The 27,857-nt window shown below is 39.5% G+C and overlaps 1 protein-coding gene across 1 annotated transcript; it reads right to left on the bottom strand.

Moving 5' to 3' along the window:
• Positions 1-68: 68 nt before the first annotated feature.
• Positions 69-27,857, bottom strand: LOC124633037 (diacylglycerol kinase epsilon). The gene is made up of 13 exons (XM_047168127.1): positions 27,839-27,857; positions 22,291-22,628; positions 22,058-22,220; positions 21,854-21,969; positions 21,621-21,744; positions 20,871-20,944; positions 20,640-20,774; positions 20,263-20,402; positions 19,855-20,026; positions 19,321-19,489; positions 18,500-18,555; positions 18,321-18,410; positions 69-389 (listed from the first exon to the last, which is right to left on the bottom strand). Exons 2-13 carry the CDS (start codon positions 22,489-22,491, stop codon positions 255-257), a joined length of 1,575 nt encoding a protein of 524 aa, XP_047024083.1. The 5' UTR covers positions 22,492-22,628; positions 27,839-27,857; the 3' UTR covers positions 69-254.

The raw sequence follows: 27,857 nt of genomic DNA, 5'->3' as shown, positions 1-27,857 counted from the left end.
GTTCCACTACCATCTAGGTTAAATAGGATAGGGTTATTATGATTGTTTGTTTAAATAAAATATTTTAAAAAATAACATTGGGTGTTTATTACACAATTTGTTTCACAAACTCATAACATGTGCATCAAACATTGGCACTTAAATAAGTGGTGAGATTTGTCATTTAAAATAATGTTATCAATCGATAACTGAGTACTAAACTAACACCTTAGGTGAATTATAAGAGCCAAATAAGGCTTGTATAACGTAAGAGATCATTCGTTCTTGCGCTGTTTCCCGCTCGCTCGTAACATGAGGCTCTGGCCGGCCGGCTCGATCAGAATAGTTGCGGGCCCCTGCATCCACGGCTCGCCATCCACTTGCATAGCGCAAGACCCTTCTAATTCAATCTAGAACAAATAAAAATAACTTAAAAGCACGTAAATAGAACAACATTTAGTATATTTTTTTTTCCTATTTAATGTATACAACAATTCAGGGTTATTCCCGCTCGGTAACAGCCTTTCGTTCACAGTGTTGACGAACGCTACTTATTATTTCGGGTAATTCCCGTTCGGTAACACCTTTCGTTCCTGTCATCCACACTGTTGACGATCGGGAAAAAAAAGTTAAAAGTTGTTAGGATGGCGATCCGTGGGTCCTTTTTAAAAAAAACACTTGTTACTGCTAAAAGAATGTTTATTAAGAAAGGTTATACACTACACAAGACACACTGGTTACACAACACAAGAACTGAACTCCCGACACGGATTGTACAGTATGTACTGCGAAATGGCTATGACTGACTACTCTAGCACATGGAAAATGGCTTTTTATAATATCTGTGACAATATGGAAGCGGCGGGGTTTTCACCTAAGTCAGCATTTGATGCATTACAAAGTCGGTTTATAACATCTCCCCCCTTTAGACTGAGCTTTATTTAATTTATTTAAATTAAAAGCGAAGGAATATTAAAAATGAATGTTCAATTAGTAAATAAAACTCAGGTTACAAAGTGTGTCTTAACTAATTACAAGAAATGCTTAAGTTTTACAACTTATTTAAGATAATATAGTAAACCCAAAATAACAATTATTAAACCCAAAATAGAAATTGAAACTTATATTTAAGATAATATAGTAAACCCAAAATAACAATTATTAAACCCAAAATAGAAATTGAAACTTATATTTAAGATGAAAGTAATATTAAACACACAGGGGACAGAGCCTTACGGAGCCTGTGATGGTGCTTTAAATAAACTAAATCACCAGTTTTGTATGTTTTCTCTCGGGCTGTCGAATCATAATATGTTTTTGAGGATTCTTTACTTTTATTCATATTTTCAATAGCTTTTTCGCGAGAGTATCTCATCCTATATTGTAAGGCACGAATGTATTCTTGATAGGTAACGTTATCGTTCGACTCGTAAACACTACTAGGAATTGACAGCTTATAACCGTATAGAAGTTCGAAAGGCGAGAATTCGGTAGTGCAATGAGGGGTTGTATTATATGACAGAATCGCTGTTGCTAGATAGCAATGCCAGTCGTTCTGATTGTCATTAACAAAAGATCTTAAGTACTCCTTGAGAGTAGCATGGCTTCGTTCTAGTGCGCCATTTGTCTGAGGATGATATGGAGTAGAAAATAGACTTTTTATTTTGAGAATTTCAGTTAACTGCTTAAATAGATCTGACGTAAAGGTTGTACCTTGATCCGTCAACAACATTTTGGGAAAACCAAATAAAGAAAAGAAATGTATGAGGCTGCGTGCAACTTCATCAGTCGTACAGGTTATCATAGGATAGGCACATGAAAATTTTGTTAAATCATCCTGAAGCGTTAAAATATATTTAAATTTCTGAAGGCCTGCCTCGGGTAAAGGACCAACGATATCGAGGGCTAATCTTTCAAAGGGCCTAGTACTCGTTGATGTTATTACCATAGGTGCCTTATTTGATGCTCTTAAAGGTTTATTTACTTGGCATAACTTACAGTCTTTAACAAATCGTTCAATATCTGAACGCATTCCTTTCCAATAGTATGAGGCTTTGATTCTACTAAACATGCGTTTAACGCCTGGGTGACCCGCTATAGTCGTCCCGTGGTTTTCTTTAAGGATATTACCGATCTCGGCAGGAGTTGGATAGAGTATTTGATTTTTATAAATACGGATCTCAATTTTAGTGCCATGAAAAATGTAAGATATTATATTATATATTTTAACGTAAACTAGTTTAGAAAATGGTTCGGAAAAATCAGGCAAAGCTAACTCCTTTTCATAATCATTTTTAGAAATAATATCATCACGTAATTTAAGTAGTAAGTTATAAAAAGTTTTATAAGTTGTTTCATCGAAATGATGGACCTTAGTGTATAAGAAATAGAGTATCTTATTGTTTTTACAGACAACCGTTTGTAAGGTGTCAGGTTCGCGTTCGCCTGCGCGAAATTCCTGTGGGTTGTCAAGCAACGCTAATAATTGCTCAATATGCGGCATTGAGTTGTCTAGATCTAAAGAAACTGGACAGGCAATACACTTTTGTTTTGTTTTGTGTAAACTCTCGTTATGTTCTACGATTTTTGTGTCGCAGACCGAAATGGTTTTTGTGAATTGTTTTTTAAAGTATTCCTCATACGTAGTCGAGTTGATGTTGGAACTTCGGGTAGTCACAGCATTGACTGGATAACGCGATAGCGCATCAGCGTTACTATTAACTCGACCGGGTTTATACACAATGTCATACTCGTATTCTTCGAGTTTTAATCGCCATCTTAACAAACGTCCGCCCGGATCTTTAGCGTTAAATAACCACGTTAAAGGGCGATGATCAGTCACGATTTTAAATTTATAACCGTAAATATAAGGCCTAAATGTGTTAACGGCGAAAAGTATAGCAAGGAGCTCCTTCTCAGTTGTTGAATAATTACCTTCTTGTTTATTTAAGGTGCGGGACGCATATGCTATGGGCTTATCTTTGCCTATCTCACCCTGTGATAAAACTGCTCCGACGGCATAATTTGAAGAATCCGTCGTCACAATAAAAGGTTGAGAGAAATCAGGGTATTGTAATAGAGGAGCTGAGATGAGCTTTTCTTTAAGCATGCTGAAAGCTTGCTCTTGTTCGTGAGACCAATGAAAGTTAACATCTTTTTTTAGTAAAGATGTGAGAGGTTTAGTTATGTGAGAGAAATTCTCGATAAAGCGGCGGTAATAACCGGTTAATCCAAGGAAAGATTTCACATCTTTCGGGGTTTTCGGTGTGGGGAATTGAGATATGGCCTTTACCTTATCTGGATTAGACGAAACACCGTTGTCCGTAATAATATGCCCTAAATAAGCCACTTCTCGTCTTAAAAATTCGCACTTATCGGGCTGTAATTTTAAGTTTGCCTCTCTAAATTTAGTAAATACAGATTCCAATGTCTGTATGTGAGTTTCAAGGTTATGTGAGTAAATAATGCAGTCGTCAAGGTATATATAACAATGAAGACCTTGAAGTCCCGAGAGCACAATATTCATCATTCTTTGAAATGTCGCTGGAGCATTTTTGAGCCCGAACGGCATTCTTGTAAATTCAAATTGACCTGATATACTGCTGGTCGTTACGCTGAAGGCTGTTTTTTCTGTATCCTTGGGATGTAATAAGACCTGGTGGAACCCGGAAGATAAATCAAGGGTACTGAAATATTTTGAATGGCCTAATTGATCCAAGATGTCTGTTATAAGAGGAAGAGGATAAACCTCGGATACAGTAACGTCGTTCAAGCGTCGATAGTCAATTACAATCCGCCACTTTTGTTTACCTGATGCATCTATTTTTTTCGGAACCACCCACACAGGCGCATTCCAAGGAGATGTTGAGGGGCGAATAATGTTCTGGTCGAGCATTTTTGTAATTTGTTTTTCGACTTCATTTTTATGCACTTCAGGGAAACGATACGATTTGACGTGAATTGGGGGTGCGTCCCCAGTATTGATTGAATGTTTGATTACGTCTGTATGAGATAAGTTTTCGCCATCAAGATGAAATATATCCGTATATTTAGAAATACAGTTCATCAAAGCCTTATGTTCTTGCGGATTTAAATGAGAACATCTTATTTGTTCAAGAACCCTTTTATGACGGTCAGTTTTTGAGAAATCTAATTGGTGAATAGATTCCTCATGAGTGTTATCTAAATTAGAAGGTAGTTGGTCAATTGGAGTTAACTTGACTTCGTAGTTATCAATTGGGACCTCATGTTCCGTGGTGTTTAGAATAGAGACATTAACTCTATTGTTAGGTTTTAAGCTCACTATACAGTTTGCTAAGAAAACACCGTCACGGATTTTATGATCTAAGATCAAACCTTCTTTTAGATTAGCAACCTCGGAGAGATTGGAAACAGGACACTCTATGACAGTTTCTGACCGCGGAGGTATAACATATGATGGCTTACTAAGGAAAATAGGTATTTTGTAATTTTCTAAATTAAGAGTATTGGTAGAGTAATGAATGTCTATTTTAAAATGTTGGATGAAATTACTACCAATAATACCATCGTAATTTAAGTTGATCGCATCGTTAATAGTATGAAATAAATACTCAAACATTATCTTATTTTTCGACGAAATGCCATATTCAAAAATTAGTTTGATGGACCCAAGAGATTCGCAATATGAGTTATTATCGCTTAAACCTCTAAGTTTTATAATTTCGGGGCCCAACACTGGTTTATTAAGTAAACTCGAAAGTTTAACAATAGAAACTGAAGAACCAGTGTCAATTAAAAAGCATAAAGGCTTGTTATTATAATTTGTTTTAAGATAGACGTGAGGTAAGGAAACTTTACAATTTATGTTAAGCGTTTGCTCACGTATTAGAGAAAATGTGGGAACACATTGTTTAGAACTTTGCGTGTCGTTTTTTGGATTTGAAGGTTCCGGTAGACACGAAACCGTAACCTTATTTAGTTTAAATCATCGGAATTATCAATGTCTACTTGATGCACATTAGAGCGATTATCATTGTTATTCGGTGCACTTGCACCTGGTGGTGTAGAGTTGCTAGCATGTGAGTTCTTTGCCTTAAGTTTCCGACACTCGCTTATCAAATGACCGCGTTTTTTGCAATATTTGCATGATTTCTCGGGGTCAAACTTGGAAGTAGTAGTATTATGGGAATTATCTGATGAATCTACATGATGGAAATTTGGAGAAGACCGCTTATTTTTATAACATTCGGATGCGGTATGACCACTTTTGTTGCAATGTGTGCAATGTTTATTAGAGCGCGTGGTTAATTTTGATAAATTAAATATTTTCTCCTCTTCAACGGCATGCGTTATTGCTTCGGATAATGATTTAGGATTCCTACACCGCACTATATGAGAGTAATTTGAGTTCAACCCTAACAAGAAAGTATTGAGGGCGAGATCCTCCATAGCGGCTAATCGACCTATAAGTTCTTTATCATTATCGCAGCTATAATGGATGTCTGATTGCAATCTTGTTAAACATGATTCAACACGCACAGCATACTGCATCGCGTCTTCAGAAGGCAATTGCTTACACTGTTGTAAATTAACTAATAAATGTGTGGTGTTTTTTCTCCCCAAAGGTAGTCTTAAGAAATTGTTTAATATCAGCCCAATCCTCAAATTTCTTTAAACAGGCTGCTAACTGAGCTTTGCCTTCTAATTGCGAGATGATATATTTACATAAAAAGTTCTGTTGTTCTGTAGTTGCTAAAGATATCGCACTCTCGCAGTTTGTTAAGAATGCGGGTAAATACTCGCGATCCCCGTTATAGGGTTTAATGAATTTAGTGAGAACATTGAGGGTGATTTTATCCGACATTTTATTAGTTTTATGTTTTACTGAAATGTTCTCTGATTCTGAACTGGATGAAGATGCGATTTCCTCAGATTGTTCTTTCTTTGGAGGCATTGAAATAGTAATATGATTATTATTTAGAGCACTTACAGAACATCAGATAAAAACAAAGCATGCACAGTAAAAAAATTAAATTCGTTTTGTTTCAATAACACACGAGTGATTTTGAATATTTGGGAAACGGCACTTCACTTCACTAAAGCACTTTTATAATATTTGAAAAAACTCACATTAGCAGATGAACAGCAGTCGCACACGTGAACATTCTGGAAAGGTGACGTCACGATGCACGCGGCGCTGGCGCCTGGCGACCCAGAGAGTCGTATTGCAGGCAGTTCCTGCACGTGGTGTGCTCAGAACACGTGGCTAATGATGAATGGAGACACAGCCACAAATCCCATGCGAGAGTTGTTGAAGCAGTACAGAGGTCTTGTGATAACCTGGTGATGCGGGCTCACACTCGAAAGTGGAGGCTGACCGTCGACCACGTGGTAGCAGATGTGTTCGGGGGTGATGCGGGCTCACGCTACACAGCGGAGGCTTATCGTCGATCACAGTAGCAGCAGCGCGGACTTAGACGTTTTTAGGGAGCCTAAGGTTTACCGTCGACCACGACACAAAGGACTTTCGACCACGGACCAAACAATAATGGTGCAGACACGTGGAAAGATTCGCGACGCCTACACCTAATGGATCCCAGTACTTAACGATTTTCCTGGGATCCCACTTCTGACACCAATTTGTTAGGATGGCGATCCGTGGGTCCTTTTTAAAAAAAACACTTGTTACTGCTAAAAGAATGTTTATTAAGAAAGGTTATACACTACACAAGACACACTGGTTACACAACACAAGAACTGAACTCCCGACACGGATTGTACAGTATGTACTGCGAAATGGCTATGACTGACTACTCTAGCACATGGAAAATGGCTTTTTATAATATCGGTGACAATATGGAAGCGGCGGGGTTTTCACCTAAGTCAGCATTTGATGCATTACAAAGTCGGTTTATAACAGTTCGTTCGCAGTGTCTATGAATGCTGGTTTATATTTTTAAAATATAGAAATAAAAATAAAACGTCATGGATTTTTATAGTGTAAAATGTTATTTTATCATGTTTTTTTTTATTTTATTGTTAACTAGCTTCTGCCAGCGGCTTCGCCCGCGTTGTGTGTTGATAAAAAGTAGCCTATGTGTTAATCCAGGGTATCTCCTATCTACATACCAAATTTCAATCAAATCGGTCCAGCCGTTTTTGCGTGATTGAATAACAAACATACATCCATACATTCTCACAAAGTTTCACATTTACATATAAGTAAGAAGTAAGATTGTATTTTAAAAGATCTAACATAATCCATTAAAACATTTTAAAAATCCAAACAAAATTAAACCAGCATTCATGGACACTGCGAACGAACGAAACTTTTTTTTCCCGATCGTCAACAGTGTGGATGACAGGAACGAAAGGTGTTACCGAACGGGAATTACCCGAAATAATAAGTAGCGTTCGTCAACACTGTGAACGAACGAAACTTTTTTTTCCCGATCGTCAACAGTGTTCACGAAAGGGTGTTACCGAGCGGGAATGTTGGTATAAAACAAAAATTAATTTTATATATTGTCTCTGGTAATGTTTAACATGGCAACACCAAATACTATAGTATAAAAGCCGTGAACGGTTATTATTTCGTCCCTTTTTCTTTTCATCTGTGTTAGGAGGCAGACATTATACCTTCCTTGCAGAAATATTAATTACAGGTACGATTTCTGAAATTGTATTTTTCTTTGCGCCCATATCCTATTCCCAATAGGTTATGGGCCCAGCCATACTGTTTGTTTGAAGTAGGTATTGTGCTGTTGTTCCAATATTTATCATGGACCACCTTAAAACGAAGAGAAACATCCAGCCATTCAACGGGGAAAAATACAGCGTGTGGAAGTTCCGAATTCGAGCGCTGCTAACCGAGTTAGACGTCATCAGGGTCGTCGATGAGGTACCTGTGATACGGCTCGAGGCTTGGGAGAAGCAAAACCGAACTGCGAAGAGTGTGATCGTCGAGTATTTGGCAGACTCCTTTCTTAGTTTTGCTAAAGAAGAACTGACCGCCAGAGAAATCTTCCAGAACCTCGACGCTTTGTACGAAAGAAAAAGTTTAGCAACGCAGTTGGCGATACGAAAGAAGTTGCTGAGCTTGAAGCTGCAAGGTGACACTCCACTAGTCAAACACTTCACGATTTTCGACGACTTAATGACGGAGTTATTGTCTGCTGGAGCGAAGCTCGAAGAAACTGACAAGGTTTCTCATTTACTTCTTTCCCTCCCAACTTCATACGATGGCGTCATCACGGCAATCGAAACATTATCAGAGGATAATTTAACGTTGAGTTTTGTGAAAACAAGATTGCTGGATCATGAAGTAAAACTTAAAAATGAGGGTAGTGACACTTCGTCAAAAGTACTTCACGCCCGCACCGAGTTCAATGGAAGGCGATTCGATACGAGATCAAACCAGCAGAGTTTTAAGGATACGAAGAAGCTGTCCCTCAAGAGGGACTGTTTTTACTTCAAGCGCCGTAACTACCAACATAAATTTGACCGGATGAATCAACCTAACCTACAGCGAAAACCGGCGGACCGGCCCCGAACGATTCAAGCGGTAGAGCTGACTGAGGGGGCATCCAACTCAAGTGAAGCCACCGGTTTTGCATTCATGTCTGGTAATCATGAAACGAACGACGATGTGAGACAAATAACATTCCTATTGGATTCCGGAGCATCCGACCACATCGTTAACAGGGAAGATCTTTTCAGTAATTATACGAGTTTACCCACACCGTTTAAGATTTCAATTGCTAAACACGGTGAATTTATTTCAGCCACCAAACGTGGAACACTGGAAGTGATGAGCGACACAGGCATCCAGGGCACTTTGGAGGACGTGTTGTTCTATCCTGAGGCGCCACACAACCTGCTATCGGTGTCGAGGATGCAACGTGCTGGGCTGACCATCACCTTCGATCAGCGTGGAACGTATATCAGTAAGGACGATAAAATACTGATGCGAGGTAAGGCAATTAATAATTTAATATCGATAGATTTTAAAATTTGTGTCAATCGGTCTATTTCCCAGTTGTGTAATAGTGATAAAAATAATTACGACTTGTGGCATCAAAGATTAGGTCACATTAGTAAACAAAAGTTTTTAGAATTAAGAAATAATTGTATGACTGACGATGGTAACCTAATTGAATCTGTGACACCTGACGCAACACTATGCGAGTCATGCATAAATGGGAAACAAAGTCGGTTGCCATTTAACTCGTGCAAGGATAAAAGGCATATTAAACGACCCTTATTTATTGTGCATACTGATGTTTGTGGGCCAATCACTCCTTCTACAATTGATAATAAGAATTATTTTGTGTTATTTGTGGATCAATTTACTCACTACTGTGTTGTATACCCGATAGCCTATAAATCTGATGTGTTTTCTGCTTTTAAAGATTTTGTTGCAAAAAGTGAGGCAAAATTCAATTTGAAATTGGTTAACTTGTATTGTGATAATGGTCGGGAGTATTTGTCTAGTGAAATGAAAGAGTATTGTGCGTCTCGAGGAATTTCATACCACTTTACTGTGCCGAGAACTCCGCAACAAAATGGAGTTTCGGAACGCATGGTTCGAACAATAGTAGAAAAAGCCCGCGCAATGGTTAGTGGTGCAAAATTACCTAAATGTTTTTGGGGTGACGCGGTATTAACCGCTGTATATTTGATAAATATAACGCCTACCCGCGCATTGCAACAAAATAAAACTCCCTATGAAATGTGGCATGATAAAAAGCCTGCTATTAAACATTTAAAGGTTTTTGGTGCTACCGTCTATGTACATAATAAAATCAGAAAAACTAAGTTTGATGAGAAATCATGGAAGGGTGTTCTTTTAGGATATGTACCGAATGGCTATAGGGTATGGAACGCAGAACATGTAAAATATGAAATAGTGAGGGATGTTATAGTGGATGAAATTAATTTTTTGCAATCTAGGCCTCTGTTGAGACTCGAAGGGAATGAAGTGGAACATTTCCAAAATACTGAACTGACATCAAAGTCAGGGTCAATAACGCCTTGTGAGAGTTCGAAACCTGATAGTGTAAAATCAGGTAGTTTAAAATCAGATACATTGAAATCTGATGAGTCGGTTCCCGGTTGGAAGAATCGTAAGTTAAACGATTCAAATGATATGGTTGAGGCAAATGTTGACAATCAAGCAAGTTCGACTAAAACTTGTAGTACTGAAGTAGATACCGAAAATTCTTGTAAATTGAGAAGGAGTGAGAGGCTAAAAGGTCGTATACCAGTATCTTATAACGAAATTGACGAAGTTTTGTTGTGTGCACAGTCAGTCAGCTGCGAATTACCTACTTCATATAATGATATTAAAAATAGGCATGATAGGCTTCAATGGGAAGGTGCAATAAAAGATGAATTAGATTCACTATTTGATAATAATACTTGGACGCTAGTGCCTAAGCCTGATAATAAAAACATAGTTGACAGTAAATGGGTTTTTAATATTAAAAGGGATGAGTTTGGTAATCCATTAAAATATAAGGCACGTCTTGTTGCTAGGGGCTTTAGTCAGGAATACTTGAGTGATTACAATGAAACTTTTGCCCCAGTTGCTCGTATAGCCAGTTTTAGATTTATGATTAGTTTTGCAAATCAATTTAATTTATTAATACATCATATGGATGTTAAAACAGCATTTTTAAATGGAATTTTGAAGGAAGAAATTTATATGAAAGTACCAGATGGTATTGTTAGTAAAGAAGGTTATGTGTGTAAATTAAATAAAGCTTTATACGGGCTTTAACAGGCTGCCAGGTGTTGGTTTGAATTATTTGACCAATGTCTGAAAGAAAAAGGTTTCGTTAACTCATCGGTAGATAGGTGTATTTATATTTTAAATAACGGTGATATTAATAGGAATATATATGTGCTTTTGTATGTCGACGATTTGGTCCTAGCTTGTGCAGATAGGTCACTACTAGACAGTTTTAAGAGTTATTTAAAGAGTAGATTTAAAATGGTTGACTTTAATGAGATTAAACTATTTCTTGGTATTAAAATAACTCGAAGTAATGACACTATAACTTTAGATCAGAGCTCATATATAAAAACCATTTTAGAGAAATTCGGCATGACTGACTGTAATGAAATCGGCACACCTATGGAGAATAAACCTAACTATGACGCTCTTAACATAGATAGTGAATATAATGCACCTTGCCGTAACCTGATTGGTTGTCTAATGTATGTTATGTTGTGTACACGCCCTGATTTGAGTATTAGTGTTAATATATTGAGCAGATACACTAACAAAAATAATAAGGAGTTGTGGCAAAGTCTTAAAAGAGTGCTTAGGTATTTGAAAGGTACTTTAGAATTAAAACTAACGTATGTAAGGTGTAATAATTTTGAACATGTTTTGTGTGGATATGTAGATTCAGACTGGGGTGGTAACGATGTTAATGATAGAAAAAGTACCTCAGGCTACTTATTTAAATTGTTTGAAAGCTGTACAGTAACCTGGAATACAAAAAGACAATTAACTGTGGCGGCTTCTTCAACTGAGGCCGAGTATATGGCATTGTTTGAAGCTGTAAAAGAGGCATTATGGTTGAAGTCTCTAATAATTAGTTTTAAAATTAATATTGTCAGTCCTATACCTATTTTTGAAGACAATAATGGTTGTATCAGTATAGCAAACAATCCCACAAGCCACAAGAGGTCTAAGCACATTGACATTAAGTACCATTTTTCTAGAGAACAAGTACAAAACAATGTTATTAAATTGTTGTATCTCTCCACAGGTGAACAGATAGCCGATGTATTAACCAAGCCACTGCCTGCTGTTGTTTTTAGACAGTTCAGAGATAAGATGGGTTTATGTTAATGTTTTTTTTTTTTGAGTTATTGTTGAATTGTTGTGTTGTATTTTATGTTGAATTTATGTTTATAATGTTTTTGAGTTATTGTTGTATTGTTGTGTTGTATTTTATGTTGAATTCATGTTATTTTATTTTGATATTTATGATTGATTATTTTATGGTCTGATTAGGTTTTACTGGGTTTTCCTAATCCTTGCAACGAATGTTGGACCATGATTTGATGTAATTTTTCCCAGGCAATACTTGGAAGGTTTTAATGTTCTGGTTAGTCAGAAAACTATGATTGTAAATAGTTTATAAGTAATTAATTTTTGAGGGGGCGTGTTGTATAAAACAAAAATTAATTTTATATATTGTCTCTGGTAATGTTTAACATGGCAACACCAAATACTTTTAGTATAAAAGCCGTGAACGGTTATTATTTCGTCCAAGTCCGGTTAAGCAGTACACGGCCTCCTAGGCTGAACTGCGAGATGCCATACCAAAAAAAAAAAAAAAAAAAAAATTATTTCGTCCGGGACTCCACTTCTGACTCTCGTCGTGTACGGACGTGTCGCTCTGCGCTCGCCCGTTTACGACTTTTGTCTTTGTTACGCCCGACGTAACGCTCACCGTAGTCGCTCTGCCGACTACAAATATATCAATCTAAAGCTGCTTTTTTCAAAGCGGCGGACGATTATCCTGTTTCTAAAACGTTTGTGTCAAGTAAATTCACTTGACCCCTTCTGGGTAAAAGCCACAGTTTCGTGGTTCTCGGTTGAAACCATACGGTGCCAACGAAGCCGAGAGGGTGTTGACCCAATCACACCCGCCGAACCCCTTCAGGGCAAGGCAGTCAATTGGACGGGAGCTCGGATTTCGGCCTTGGGGGATCTCCTAGTCGTGCCTTGCATCTGGTTTGCTTTCACAGCTACACACCTGGTGTCGGTTGGGTATCTCTATACCCTTCGCACTAGACTGGCTAGGGCCCGTTCGCACAATAAGACTGGCGAACGGCTTACAAGCTTAGGGCTCACCAATAGGTACTCACCTCCCTGCCTATACCCGGCAGGGAGGGTTACACATCCCCGGGCCCATCCACCCGGGGAGATAGGAGATAGGTTGTTAGGTTTTTATAATTAGGCCCCCACCTCTTTTAGCTCGGTAGCCCTCTTCCCTCACGGGAAAATGACTACCGAAGTAATTAAGTTCTTCTTTGAGGTCCTCCTCAAGGACCAAGACATCGTCGCCAAATATGGCGACATTATTAGTAACCTTGATATCAAGGACCCGCGCCTAGCGCGCTATTGTGTTATAGATAACGGCTCAACAAAGGAGGCCGGCGCAGCTGTGCCGCGCCCCATTGTCGAGCCTATAATTGTCTCTTCGGGGAAAACCGCCGCATTAGCGGAAACGGTAATCCCCAATACAATGGTCGATGCCCAGCTGCACTCGACCATTGTTTCTAATCCCATTGTCTCACAGACAATGGAAATAACTCAGGCGAGTGCACCTGCGTCAAACGTCGACGCCGAATGCATGGACACCTCGTCCTCCCGCTCTGCCTCACCCGTCCCTGAGGATGCTCAACCCTCCGAGCCCTCTGACTCCTCTTCCTCCGATGAAGACTTCACCGTCGTACTGGGAGGTAAGAGGAAAAAGAACAAAAACAACGACAAGGCGCGCAAGACCATCGCCCTTGCCGCATCTCCTCTCCCTGGCCCGCCCGCTGTGTCTACAGCATCCCCCGCCCCGTCACCCTCGACCTCGCAGGTCGCTTCCTCCCAAGGTGCCGCTAAGCCCAAAAGCGCACCTAAAAGCAAACCTCCGCCGCCTGTATACTTACAGGACAAGGCGAAATGGACCGAAGTGTCCAAGCTGTGTGTTGATCGTAAGATCAACTACAGATCGGCCTCCAATACCGGCAACGGTATCAAAATCGTCCTCCCTACGTCAGACGACTATAGGGAAATAACTAAAGCGCTAAGAGCGAGGAACATTTCGTTCCATACGTACTCCCTCCCTGAGGAAAAACCTCTCCGGGTCGTCATTACCCGTATTCCGAAGGAAATCCCTTCGGATGACATTTTAAGTGACCTTAAGTCACAAAACATCCCTGCGACGCAAGTCCATAGGATGCACCGCGCCCGCAGCGGCCACGCCTTCGACATGGTGCTCGTAGTATGCGAGCCGTGTCCTTCCAAAATCCACCCGATTTTTAACATCAAATCGGTGTGTAATTTAACCGGCATCTCAATCGAGAAGCCAAATAGATCTGGCATTGTATCCCAATGCCACTGTTGCCAACTGTGGGGTCACTCACAGCGCAACTGTTTCGCCCAGCCTAGGTGCGTGAAATGCCTAGGCCAACACGGCACCTCCGACTGCCCGCGACCCAAGGACCGCACTCTGTGCACCGAGCCTCCGAGCTGTGTACTCTGCGGCGCCTCAGGCCATCCCGCCAACTACCGCGGCTGCCCAAAGGCCCCAAAAACGTCTCCCAAGCTGGCCAAGCGTGCAAACGCCCGCCAGCTAAGGGAAAGCCCATCAGCGAGGCTACCTACCGCTCAACTTCCCGAGCGTCTCAGCCCACAACGGCCCTCCCCATGGAACCCTCTCAACCATCAGAGAGCCTTTCCAACCCCGAGGCCAACTCAGCCCCAGCCAACTCCCGCCCCGGTGAATAATTCCACCGCGGCGCCCGCGAGCTTACCTCGCGTCCCTCCCGTCCTTCCCTCCGCGCCCTCCGCGCCCTCCGCGGCTCCTATAGCCGCCAAGCTCGCGCAAGCGCAAGCGCCATCCAAATCCGTCGCGCCCTCTTCTAGCCCAGTATCAGCGCTCAGTTCTATGAACGTTATACTGAGCACGTTCAGTGTATTCACGAGCGACAGAGCTCAACAACTTTCGAGGGAGATAGTCGCCAGCAATGGCGACCTTATCAAACTCTACTCCGTTATGCAGGAGTATTCAGACGTCGCCCAGGCAGTTCAAAACCTGCCTCACTTTAGGAAATAGAAATGGATAATACATCCAAAATTAAACCCCATTCCCTTAGGCTTGGCTATTATAATGCCAACGGTATTCTCGGCCAACGCGACGAGATTTCCGCCTTCCTACAATCCCATAAGATAGACATTCTTCTCGTACAAGAGACCTTCCTAAAGCCGCGTGTACGCGGCCCTAATATAGCTAACTACAAGTTAATTAGAAATGACAGGATCACACGCCACAAAGGCGGCACGCTTATCTATTATAAAAGATCGCTACATTGTGTAGAGATCACTCCCCCCGACTTAAGCTGCATTGAAGCCTCGATCTGTCGACTAGCCATGTCCCAGCACCAGTCGATCACTCTCGTATCGGCCTACTGCCCTCCCACGTCCTCATCCTTTCAGTCCTACGACCCGATCCTTTTCACGAACGATCTCAGAGCCTTACTAGGCCTGAGCGACTCTGTAATAATAGCAGGCGATCTAAACGCCAAACATCCCGCCTGGAATAGCAACACTACCTCTCCAAGAGGCAGGTTGCTATTTAATCAGTGTGAATCCCTCAACTTCGATGTCATCGCTCCGATGCATCCCACTCACTTTCCTAATATAGTCGACCACCTTCCCGACGTTCTCGATGTAGCGCTCCTCAAGAACGTAAACTTACGTTTACATTCGATCGAGGTACTACACGAGCTCACCTCCGACCACAGACCGGTTCTTGTGGAACTAGCCTCGCGCTCAGGCCCACTCGACCCGGATCGCCCTCCTCCCACCCAGATTGTCACGGACTGGAGAATGCTAAGCGAAAGCTTGAAATCCTCCTCCGCCCAGTTAGAATCAATTCCCGATGAAATCAACTCAGTCGCTGACATGACGGGCGCGATCGGCTCGTTCACCGAGCACGTACAATCCACCGTGGACAAGTGTTCACGTAGAGTTGAAGCGACGAGCTTTCATCGCTTCAAGCTCCCGGATGACGTGCGTGCTCTGGTGACCGAGAAGAACGCGGCTGTCCGTGCCTACAGTACTTTTCCCTGCGACGCTAACAAGTCTCACATGCGTAACTTACAGCGTGCTGTAAAGGAACGCCTTGCTGAGATGCGTGAAACGCGCTGGGACAAGACGCTGAGTGAACTCGAGCCGACTCATCAAGCCTTCTGGCAGCTTCAAAGGAAACTCAAATCCGATGAAGTAGCTTCCACCCCGCCGATCAAACGCCCCGACAATTCCATCGCCTTCGAGGACGATGAAAAAGCGGAATGTCTGGCCGACAGCCTCGAGGCTCAATGCTCGCCTAGTACCCAACCGGTCGACCCGGCTCACCTACTAAAGGTCGAAGCCGAGGTCGAGCGCAGATCCTCCCTACCACCGCAAGAAGACCCCGACGATCCCTTGCCACCCGTCACTCCAGACGAAGTGGCAGAGATCATCAAACGTCTCAAACCCCGTAAAGCTCCGGGCCCAGATAGAATAACCAATAAAGTGTTCAAAATCCTACCCGCCTCCCTCGTAATGCTCATGACCGCGATCTTCAATTGCGCCATGACCCATAACCTGTTCCCACAGGCATGGAAAGAGGCAACCGTAATCGGTATTCCCAAACCCGGTAAACCAAAATCAGACCCGTCCAGCTATCGCCCTATCAGTTTACTCAATGTGTTCGGCAAGATCTACGAGATACTTATCTATAAGCGTCTCAAAGATTACGTCGAAGCAAAGAGTCTTATTCCATTAGAACAGTTTGGTTTTCGAACCCATCACTCTTGTGTCCAACAAGTCCACCGCATCGCGGAAGGTGTGAGCCACGGATTCCAACGTGGCCAACTCACCGGCACGATTCTCTTCGACATAGCAAAGGCATTCGACAAAGTCTGGCACAAAGGCTTGATTTACAAGCTTTACCAACTCGGTGTCCCAGACCGTCTCGTCGTCATCTTACGAGACTTTTTGTCGAATCGCACCTTTCGCTATCGCATAGACGGCACTCTTTCTTCGGCCCACCCTATAAAAGCTGGCGTCCCACAAGGCTCGGTACTCTCCCCCATCCTCTTCACGCTATACACTAGCGATATTCCTAAGAACAAGCATGTTCAATTAGCCTTATTCGCCGACGACACGGCAATCTACTGCTCAGGCCGCAGCCCAGCCGCCATAGTGAGACATCTCCAAGCCTATTGCAACACCCTAGGTGTCTGGACTAGGCTATGGAGAATCGAACTCCACCCCGACAAAAGCCAGGCCATACTCTTTTCGAGCCCCCGCCGTAGGCTTCCTCCCGCGCCCCCGTCAGTCACCATGTTTGGTAGGCCGATTCCTTGGAAGGAGCATGCCAAATATCTAGGTGTAATCTTAGACCAGCGCCTCTCATTCGCCGAGCACATACGTAAGGTGCGCTCTAGAGCAGCCTTTGTGTACGGCAGATTGCACTTCTTGCTCAATTCAAAGAGCAAATTATCTCTTAAATCCAAGTTACGCCTCTACGGATCGTGCATACGCCCCGTCATGATGTATGCTTGCCCTGTGTTCGCACAGGCAAGCCATCGCCGCCTTCACAGAATGCAAGCCCTTCAAAACCGTGCCTTACGGAAAATCACAGGAGCTCCCTATTATGTTCGAAATGAGATTCTTCATGTCGACTTAAAAATCCCTACCATCCGCCAGTATATGAAGCGTGCCGCCATACGGTACTTCGAACGCGCTGAGAAACACGATAACTCACTTATCGTGTCAGCCAGTAATTACACTCCCTCCCGCATCAGTAGGATTCGCCGCCCTAGGCATGCCCTTCTAGAACCTGACGATGAGATAACTGTCCTCCAAGAGAGTAGTAAACTCACTAGCACCCTATACAAACACAAACCGCGTTCGTACAAACCTCGCCGCCGAGGTCCGCCGCGACGTCCCGTTCTCTGTCCTCCCGACCCTTGCTCATCGAGCCAGCCCGCGAGCTGAGCCAGTAGCTTTAAATTCCCCATTTAATAATAATGATCATATGATCCAGCCTGTCCCTTTGCTGCCTCCCCAGCGACGCCCTAAGCCGAGGTCCGACCCCACAGGGGGTACCCTTAGCGCAGTCGCTTAGTTTATAAGTTGTTTTACGCCCCTGGCTGGAGGCCTTAAATTCTAGGCATCCACAGGGAAAAGTCCGGTTAAGCAGTACACGGCCTCCTAGGCTGAACTGCGAGATGCCATACCAAAAAAAAAAAAAAAAAAAAATTATTTCGTCCCTTTTTCTTTTCATCTGTGTTAGGAGGCAGACATTATACCTTCCTTGCAGAAATATTAATTACAGGTACGATTTCTGAAATTGTATTTTTCTTTGCGCCCATATCCTATTCCCAATAGGGAATAACCCACAATTCATAGCAAGAATTTATTTGGTAGCGGTTATTCCAAGCTCTTAACAACAAAAGCGTAGTACTTTTTAACCCACAAATCAGTCTCGTATAATAAAAATAACTTTTTCATCCCTCATTGCTGCGCTGATCTATTTAGACAGACAATCGGTCGAGACGTTATTATTATTTACCTTTAGGCTAGAAGCTTGAGCGAAACGGTAAGGTTCTGCTAGCCCACACTGCAATCTCGCTATGTGGAACGATGACGAAATTCCGACTACCTGTAACCATAATTAATGGTTTGTTGATGATATTGTTTGTTCAAGGATAATTTTATATTTAACACTAAAACCGAAACTTTGGCGTTTACCTCAAGCTTCCCATCGTTAATACTCTGCTCTCCCACTTCATCTTCGCTGCCCATACCTGAAGAAATTATATTGTCAGAAGATATAATTGAACTGTAGCTGAAGTAAAGATCTGAAGAATTGACAATCTATCGGTCTATATTTACATATCTATACAAATGTATGGACACATACTAGTGCTCGAAATTTTGAATCAGAACGAATTTTAAGAAAACTGATGATCAAAGTTAGTGGGCAGGAGGTCCCAACATTTTCGCTCCTACAGACAAAATAGTGGATAGATTGGCAATCGAGTTATTTGAGTGAAGCCAAAACTGAAATACTTAGTTGAGTGACTTTCTTATGTGCGATTAAATATGTGCCAGTTTCCTTCAATATACTTAGAGGTATTTGTGGTGTTCCTTCATTTTGTTACTATTGTTACTATTCTTTATTGCACACTTAACAATACATAATAAAAAAAAAAAAAAAAAAAAAAAAAGACAGTTTGATCATAGAACATTAAAAAAATTTTTTCAATATTGCGGGGTTTGTTAGGTACATGCTCTTGATAAATACAAGCCCACTACAGGCTCCAAAAATGTGTTCGTTTTTTGGACTCATACCACATATAGTTACGATACGCCACGGAGGAAAGAAAGATGAGAGGAGATGCTATAAGGCAGGTAGGTCAGAAGCCCTCGTCCCCCGAACACCCGTATTTTGGCAATACAACTTTCATAGAAGATTTTTCGTTATGACATCTCCGCTCATCATTTTTTTTTTGCCAATGTATCAAATCAAACGGCAGTGAGATCGTAGGTAAATATAAATGCATGCTGACTCCAGAGGTCGACGCCGGCGCCCCAGGAGGGGATGTTGAGCGCGACGAGCGCCTGCAGCGGCGGCAGCGCCAGCGCCTCGCCCGCCACGCACACGCGCAGGCGCCGCTCCAGCCCGCCGCAGCCGCCGTCGTCCAGCGCCCGCCCCACGCCCAGGAACGCGTACGCCATCTCAAACACGGATTACTACAGTTAGGATAATTGACTAACAGTCTATCTAATATGGCTGATAAAAGGGGGAACGAAAACATCATGAGGAAGTCGGAAATCACCAACCCGCATTGAGGAAGCCGAAACAGCAGTAGTCTAATATTTATTGTTTGTTTGTTGGATTTGTTGTTTGTTTAATATGCATAAGCTCCGAAACTACTAACCGATTTGAAAAATGCTTTTACTGTTAAGAAGCGGCACTATCTGCACTAAACATGGGCTGTGTTTTATCCAGGTACAGGAAGAAGTTTGGTTGTCAGACTTGCCTGCCGTAATGACTGCCAAAGATGTGTGAAACCTGGATGTATTAGATAATTTTAACTTACATAATTAAGAGTCCTACTAGCGTATCTGTAGAGAAATTGCGCGCGTGCATGATGGAAATCCAAGGCCACTTGAGCGTCTACGCCGATACTCGCGTAGTTGTACGCGTACAGCATGCGCGGCTGCCGATACCGACCCAGTCTAGTGCGCTTAGGGTTTATCGTCACCTTCCATCTGTTGACACAAATTATTTATACATATTATTTCATTACAGCGATATAATGTGCTTTACCATTAATAACTTTACCAACGACAAAACAATGAATTCGCTTACTGCACCTACTTGCATCGATTAAACAAATAAATAATTAGTTACTTCACTTTGTACATAATTTTACAATATTTTGCTTAACTCTAAAAAGTTCCATTGATTGATTACATATTCAAAATAATAATAAAACCATTAATACCTGTCAAGTGGTTGATGACTGGCATTCTTTACAGAATTAATGATGTTATGCGCGTCCAATGTAGTGTGTCCGCCTGCGCCCCATCCCAGCACACGCGACAGATCATTGCCAGTGCCCATAGGCAAAATCGCAACAGCCGCCTGAAACAAAAGTTTACCTACAGTAATACAAAACGAATACGATAATTTTAAAAAATCTTTCACTGTTAAAAAGCTACACTAATTCCCAGTAACATAAGCTATATTTTATCCGGGTACGGGCAGAAATTCCCACAGGACGCGGCACGAGTGGAAAGGCAGGAAAACAGCCAGTTAAGAATAATGAAAATAAGGCGTTAAAAATATTAAGCTACAAAATAATGTACGTAAACTGTTTACCTTAACTTGAGGGAAAGAGAAGAGAGAGTTCATGACCCATGCCACAGTGCCGTCTCCGCCAGCCACGAGGATGCGACATCTTGGAGGCAACCATCGCACCACACTTTCTGGAGAAGTTGAACTGATATCCACTACCTAATTAACATGAATTAACTTATATAAATCATTATAGAAATGAGACATTATAACAATTTTTACATTTGTATAATGTAATGATGTTATCAAACTTGCCTGTATTGGATTAAGCACACCTCTAAACAAAGACAGTACTTCATCACTTCTATTGCTTCCGGACTTTGGATTAGCTGAAATTTTTAAACGTATATTACGATTGCATAATTCGTTTTGCTCACTGATATTGAATCTTTTAATAGTTCTTTGTTTGTTGCCATAAGTTGAAACATTGTTTACCAGCAAAGATTAATTGATAAGATTTTATTTTATAGTAATTTGGTAAGCATTAATAAACATAACACATCAATAATTAAATATTCTTTCTATCAATCAAGTTCATTAGAATTCCATTTGCATATACAGGTGGCAGGTCACCAGTATATAGCAAAGAAGGTAACCGATTAGTACACTAACCTCAATTAAATAACCATTCAAAAAGAAAATAGATACAATGACATTATTTTCTTGCCTTCAGTACAAAACTTAACAAACTCCACATATTATATGAATTTATTATGGGAGTTGTTTATAATAAATATGATCAATCCATAGTGCTGAGAAAAATAAGTATGGTTGGATTTTGATAAAACTGGGCAGAAATAAGGCTAATAATGCATATCAGAAAAAATGTAAGCTACTTTATACATATCTTTCTGAAGGAAGTTGTTGTCTCGGAAACAGGTTAACCACAAGCTAGCAGGTGAAGGAAGCTAGCACTTGTTTATAATGAAAATATACTGCCTTGCTTTAGGACTTTGCTCCATATGGGTAAAAAGATATTTGTGTTCATTCAAGTAGAAAACATACCCAAAATTATAAACGGTTCCCATTCATTGTCACCTGGATGTTTTATGTTAGAAACAACTCCTTTTTCTAACTGAACACATGCAGGTGGAATTATTATATTTCTGTATTTTTGAAAATCACATAGCTGCAAAATTTTAATAAATAACATTAAAGGGTTATTATAAAATACCATATTTAATAATAAGCCAAAGGGTTAAGAATATGCTCTTGGCAGTCAGGTCATAAAGGAATACCTCTCTATCATCAGCAAGAGTATGAGCCCATAGTTTTGTCCTTTGACACCATGAACAAAAGTACTTTCTAAGACCTTCTTCATTCTGGTCCACACTCTCAGACGGACTGGTTCCCACTGATAAAGAAAATGTTTATAAGTTCATATGGCAAGGCAAATAAACTAATACTATTATCAACAAATAAGCAAATACATGAATGCATACCATGAACCCAGTGATGGTAAAATGGCTTGTCTCCAGGCCAAGAAAGTGATTTACATTTAAACTTTTTATCTATAGCCCTATGACACCTTTTGCATGCGCTTATAGCGCAACATTCACAGAAGAGCCCCACAATTGGTAACATCAGTTTACCACAATTTGTGCACTGCAATAAATGCCAAGTTATATCAATATGTTATGCAAATAGACAAATAATAAGAATAAAGTGTACTCACATAAATATTATAAGGTAATGATTTGTTACACTGAATGCTTCTCCAAGTATGACCTCGGCTTCTATATCGTGTGCGCATATAATTATTATCGGAAAATATCGAATGAAGAATTCTATAAACTAAATAAACGAGAAATACGCCGCCTACTAAGAAATAGTGATTACAGATTAGAACGTCATTCAAATTCAAAAAGGCTTCCATTTCAAATCAATGCCAATAACTATACTTCCGATTTAGAAAGTTTTGGTAGTACAAAAGTTCCAATTGACCAAATAATAAGGGAAAATCAATAATTTTATTTAAATGTTTACATCTGTAAACTAGTTTATCCAATACACTTTTTTTTTTTTTTTTTGGAATTTTATGACCTGGTAACTGAGACCTTTAAGTCAAGTCATTTTTTACACATAAACTTTATCACTTCACTTCACGACACTTAAATTGTTTTGATAGTATTTTTAATGTATTTGTATATGGGTTTATAACTGTTCTTGTCTTTTAATAACTGTTTAAGTGGCGGCGGGCGGGATGAAGAATCAAACTTAATTTTCAGTTCACACAGTTCACTAGCCAACACTAATCTGTCAAGTAGGAAGGTTTGGCAGTCAAAAATAAGATGCTCCATGGTTCCTTCTTGTGATTCACAATGGGGGCACGTATTACTCGTAATAATCCCAAGTCTAGCAAGGTGTGACGGTGCAGTATTATGGCCAAAGCGCAATCTATTTAACGTAGTGATAAAGTCTCGGCTGGCTTCTTTCAGTCTATTGTACCAGGGTCTAACAGGTAATCTTTCTTGAATACTTCCATACCACTTCCCTTTGATGTTTTGGTCTTTCTTCCACATTTCTAACCATAAATTATGTACATTTTCATTAATACATTGCAGGAAATCAGTCATCGGAATTTCCATTGCATTTCTAACATCAACAGCATTATTACCATCATATGCGGTTTTATCAGCTATTTCATTGCCAGAGATGCCTCGGTGAGATGGTACCCACAGGAACGCAATTTCGATATGCTTAAGGTAATACTGATAAATTATTTCTTTGATAAAATACAAAATATAATTAGACTTAAATGAAATTGAAAGGTTAGCTAAAGATTTTATCAAGCTTAGTGAATCAGAAACAATCAAAAAGTATTTACAATGATCAAACTGACGAATATATAATAATGCCCTATAAACCGCATATGCCTCTGCAGTGAATATATTACAAGTATTGTGCAGAACAAAGCTTCGAGAGAATTTTGAATGTGAATCGTATATAGCAGCATGCACATAATCGTTCCCCTTACTGCCATCAGTATAAATAACATAATAATTCTTATTTTCTGCCAAAAACTGCAACATTTCAAAATTATTATTAATTGAATTTTGCATTACTTTAATAGGATGTGTAATACTCTGATAAGAGAAGGAGTAACATGGCCATGGGCACTGTTTTCTAACACCAGTAAAACTATTCTCTGTTTCCAGCAATATTTTGGATAATGTTGGGGAATTGCCACTCAAGAGATCCTCTCCTGTTGTTAGTCTACTAGAATTAGTATTTACAAAAGGTACAATTTTATTTTTTATTTTCTTGTTATTTGCAGCAATTAGCTTAAGACAGAATCTCCCTGCAAGTAGAATACGTCTCAAAATTAAGGGCATCAATTTAGTCTCTACTTCCATGGCCCTTATGGGAGTAGAGCACATTGCACCAGAAATTGTTCTCAAAGCTCTGTTCTGCAAGAGATCTAATTTATTTACATGAGTACTATTTATATACACTAGAGAACTATAATCGAAATGACTCCTAACTATACTTTTGTACAAAATTGACAATATTTTCGGGTCTGCCCCCCATGAAACACCTGCGAGACATTTCATTATATTTAAGCCTTTTAGAGCATTCTTTGATATGTATTTAATATGTTCCTCGAAAGTTAATTTTCTGTCGATTACTATGCCTAAAAATTTCTTTGAATTTACTGTGTTTATAATTTCTCCATTATAAATTACTTTTGAATTTGTATTTTCATTTCCAAATATCATGACACTGCTTTTGGAGGGGTTAATTTTTAAATGCAATACATCATTATAGTAGTGGAATAGTTCAGACAGGGCTTTGTTGATATTGTCAATCGCAATTTCTACATTATAATTACTAGTGTACAGAACAATATCATCTGCAAACTGCAGAATTTCTACATTACTATTTACAAATTTACATATTTCACTTGTGTATATATTATATAGCAAAGGAGACAGTGTAGCACCCTGCATAGTACCTCTAGATGTAGATTTTGGACCATACAATGTATTATTGTGCCTTACATAGACTGTTCTATTTTTTAAGAAGTTAAATATCCATTTACACAGCTGACCAGGCACGCCCAACCTAGACATAACTTCTACAAGTATAGTCGGATCTAAACTGTCAAATGCACCTTGAACATCTAGAAATACACAAACAGTGTTTAACTTTCTATCTTTTGCATGTTTCAGGTCAAAGATTAAAGAAGTGAAGCTGTCAGCACAACTTCGTCCTCGACGAAATCCATATTGAACATGTGGAATGATGCTGTTAGATTCCATATACCAATCTAAACGATTTTTGATCATGTTTTCAAATATTTTCCCTAGACATGAGGAGAGTGATATTGGTCTATAAGAGCTGGCCAACTTTGCAGGTTTATCTGGTTTGAGTATTGGAATGACACATTGAGTTTTCCATGACTGTGGAATACGTTTACAATGCCAAAGGAGATTAAGAACATTAAGAAATATTTTTTGCGCAGATTCATCTAAATTTTTAATAATACAATATGGAAAATCATCTAAACCAGGTGTAGTGTCTCTCCGAGATATCAAACTCATGTTAAATTCTGACCATGTAAAAGGATGTAATAAAAATTTTGAATTTAGATTGTCATTGTTTAATTCAAAAATACTGCCTAAATTATCAGAATCTTTTAAATTACTATTATCTGATAATTTATCTAGAAATGGAGAAACAAACTCATCACTGTATGATTTGTTGCCAGTTCTTATACCTTTAAACATTTTAAGATGATTCCAAATCTTACTTATAGGTGTAGTTCTATTAAAAGTGTTACATAAGTTATCCCAACCTATTCCTCTTTGTTCCGATATAGTTCTTTTCTTAAGCGCATCTTTTCTTTTGTAATCTAAATAATTCTCCATAGTAGACTCACTTCTATAAAGTTTTAATGCATTATAAGAGGCAATTACACTTTTTTCACAAATGTCATTCCACCAAGGAGCTGGAGGCCTGCTTTTAAAATTATTTAATTTAGTGAGTTTAGGAATTGTCATCTCTTTTAAAGTATCTAATCGAGAACAAAAATCATTATAGGTTGAAATAGGATCATACAATTTTAGGGCTAAATCATTGAATATTGTTTTGGAAATAGTTTTATACTTTATCCAATCTGCTTTTTTGTATATAAATCTATCAACTGGGGGATTAATTTGATATTTATCTATTTGTAGAGTAATCTCTGTTATTGTTGGATAGTGATAACTACCCATGGCATCATCATGCACAGACCACTCGCATATTGATGCGAGGTTAGCACTAACAAAGCTAACATCAATTGCAGATGGATTTCGTCTCGGGTTATTAACAGTTGTAAAACTACCATCATTCAAAATACATAAATCCAAGTCATCAATGATATTAAATAAATCCTGACCTCTGCTCTTAGTGGATAGACAACCAAATGCAATGTGATGCGCATTAAAATCACCGCTGATAAAGATGGGCTTTGGAAGATCATTAATTATATTACGCAGTCTGTTGATTCGTAGGTGTCCACTAGAAGGAGGACAGTATACACAAAGAATAGTTAAGCTACCATGCACAGTAGATAAGGACAAAGCAACAGTTTGTATGTCTTCATAAAATCTAGTGTTTAAAACTGTGTACTTTAAGTATGGCTTAATTAGTATTGCTACACCATTATGAGCGTTATTGGAATTTTGATTATAAATATTATATCCAGGTATTCTAAAATTATGATCTTTAAACCATGTTTCGTTAAGTAAGCAAATGTCAATATTTTGTTTTTCTAAGAATTGAATTAATAAGGGTTTCTTACTATTGGCACTCTGTATGTTATACTGAGCAATACGTAGCTTAGATATTGTGTGACTTGGATCCATTACTTTAGATTTTTAAGTAAAGTTTCTTTAATACTGTTTATGGTAGTAGGCGTATTATCTCCCTTATTACCTAGTTCCACCAATGTTTGCACCAGGGCCATGAGTACATCATTGCTGGCAACTATTTGTGCTTTGATGTCCACCTTAGGGACTTCCTTAGGTTTATTTACATTATGTACAGTATTATTTACAACAGGCTTATTTACAGAAGTATGTACAGACTTATTTACAGATGTATGTACAGACTTATTTACAGTTTTATTTACATTATTATCAACTAGTTTCATTTTTGGAGGTGAAAGAGGTGGAAATTGTGAAATATCAGTCATTTGTTGTTTTGTCATTGTTGCACTTGCGTAAGTTATTTTATTTTTCTTTTCTAAAATTTTGTTTAATTTAATTGGACACAATCTAGATATTGCCAGATGAGGCCCACTGCAATTGACACAGCAGATCTCTGTTGGTTTGTCACATACTTTATATAAATGCTCACCTCCACAAATGGAACATCTTTGTTTACCATTGCATATTCTAGCAGAATGGTTAAATTTGAAGCAACGGAAACATTGCTGCAATGGGGGGACATATTCAAATACTCGGTATGAAAATAAATCATATTGTACATTGTCTGGAAGAATATTTGATAGAAAAGTTATGCTAACTGTTTGTAGTGGTACTCGCTCTTGTCCAACTTTCTTTGTGAATCTTCTTACAGCTATTATTTCATAGATTGAAGACAGTTTTGTATATAATTCTTTGTTAGAGATGTTTGCTGGTACAAATCTGATTATACCTGTTTTTTCTATTTGCGCAGCCGGAATAAATGCTTTCAAATCATGTTTGTTAAGAAAAGCAGTATTATTAATAAAATTATTAGCAGTATTATATTGCTTGAATATTACCGCTATTTTATTCGCATTAATGCGCTGTATGGCCGTCACCCCTTTTATTTCGCTAGAAAATATGTGGTTAAGGTAGATAGGGCTCTTATTTCCTATTCTATCCTTATTGTTGGTGGCTTCAATGAACACTTTAAAGTCCACATAGGGTGCATTTTCTGGATATAGTCTTTTATAATCTGGTTTGAAATATGGTGTATAGTCAGTACGCTCACCGCCGCCGCCATCACCACAGCAGTCCATCGCAGTCCCTTCGCCTCCGGCCTCAGACCGGGGACGTTTATGTGAGGTGGGCGGGTTATCCCCGCCCCCCTCATTTCCCACCATTTTCACAGTTTTCCACACCTAGCACTTTTGTTTTAATTACTTTTACATAAAAAAAAACTAGCAAATGTTTAATAAAAACAAATTTTGAAAAAATCCTGAACCGCGCTTATTTAAAGTTCCCGCCAGAAAAACCTATCCAATACACCACAAGTTACCACAGACAG

The sequence above is a fragment of the Helicoverpa zea genome, chromosome 9 (assembly GCF_022581195.2).
Source record: "Helicoverpa zea isolate HzStark_Cry1AcR chromosome 9, ilHelZeax1.1, whole genome shotgun sequence".
NCBI lineage: Eukaryota > Metazoa > Arthropoda > Insecta > Lepidoptera > Noctuidae > Helicoverpa > Helicoverpa zea.
The sequence above is the reverse complement of the archived record's forward strand: the minus strand, read 5'-3'. Positions and strand labels throughout refer to the sequence as shown.

Bases quoted from the DNA above. Each gene is read 5' to 3' on its own strand.
- LOC124633037 (XM_047168127.1), bottom strand. From the start codon at position 22,491: ATGGAAGCCTTTTTGAATTTGAATGACGTTCTAATCTGTAATCACTAT. The intron at 22,221-22,290 runs GTGAGTACACTT...CATTTATTGCAG, and splicing joins CATTACCTTATAATATTTAT to TGCACAAATTGTGGTAAACT. The intron at 20,775-20,870 runs GCAAGTTTGATA...CATGTTAATTAG, and splicing joins GTGTGCTTAATCCAATACAG to GTAGTGGATATCAGTTCAAC.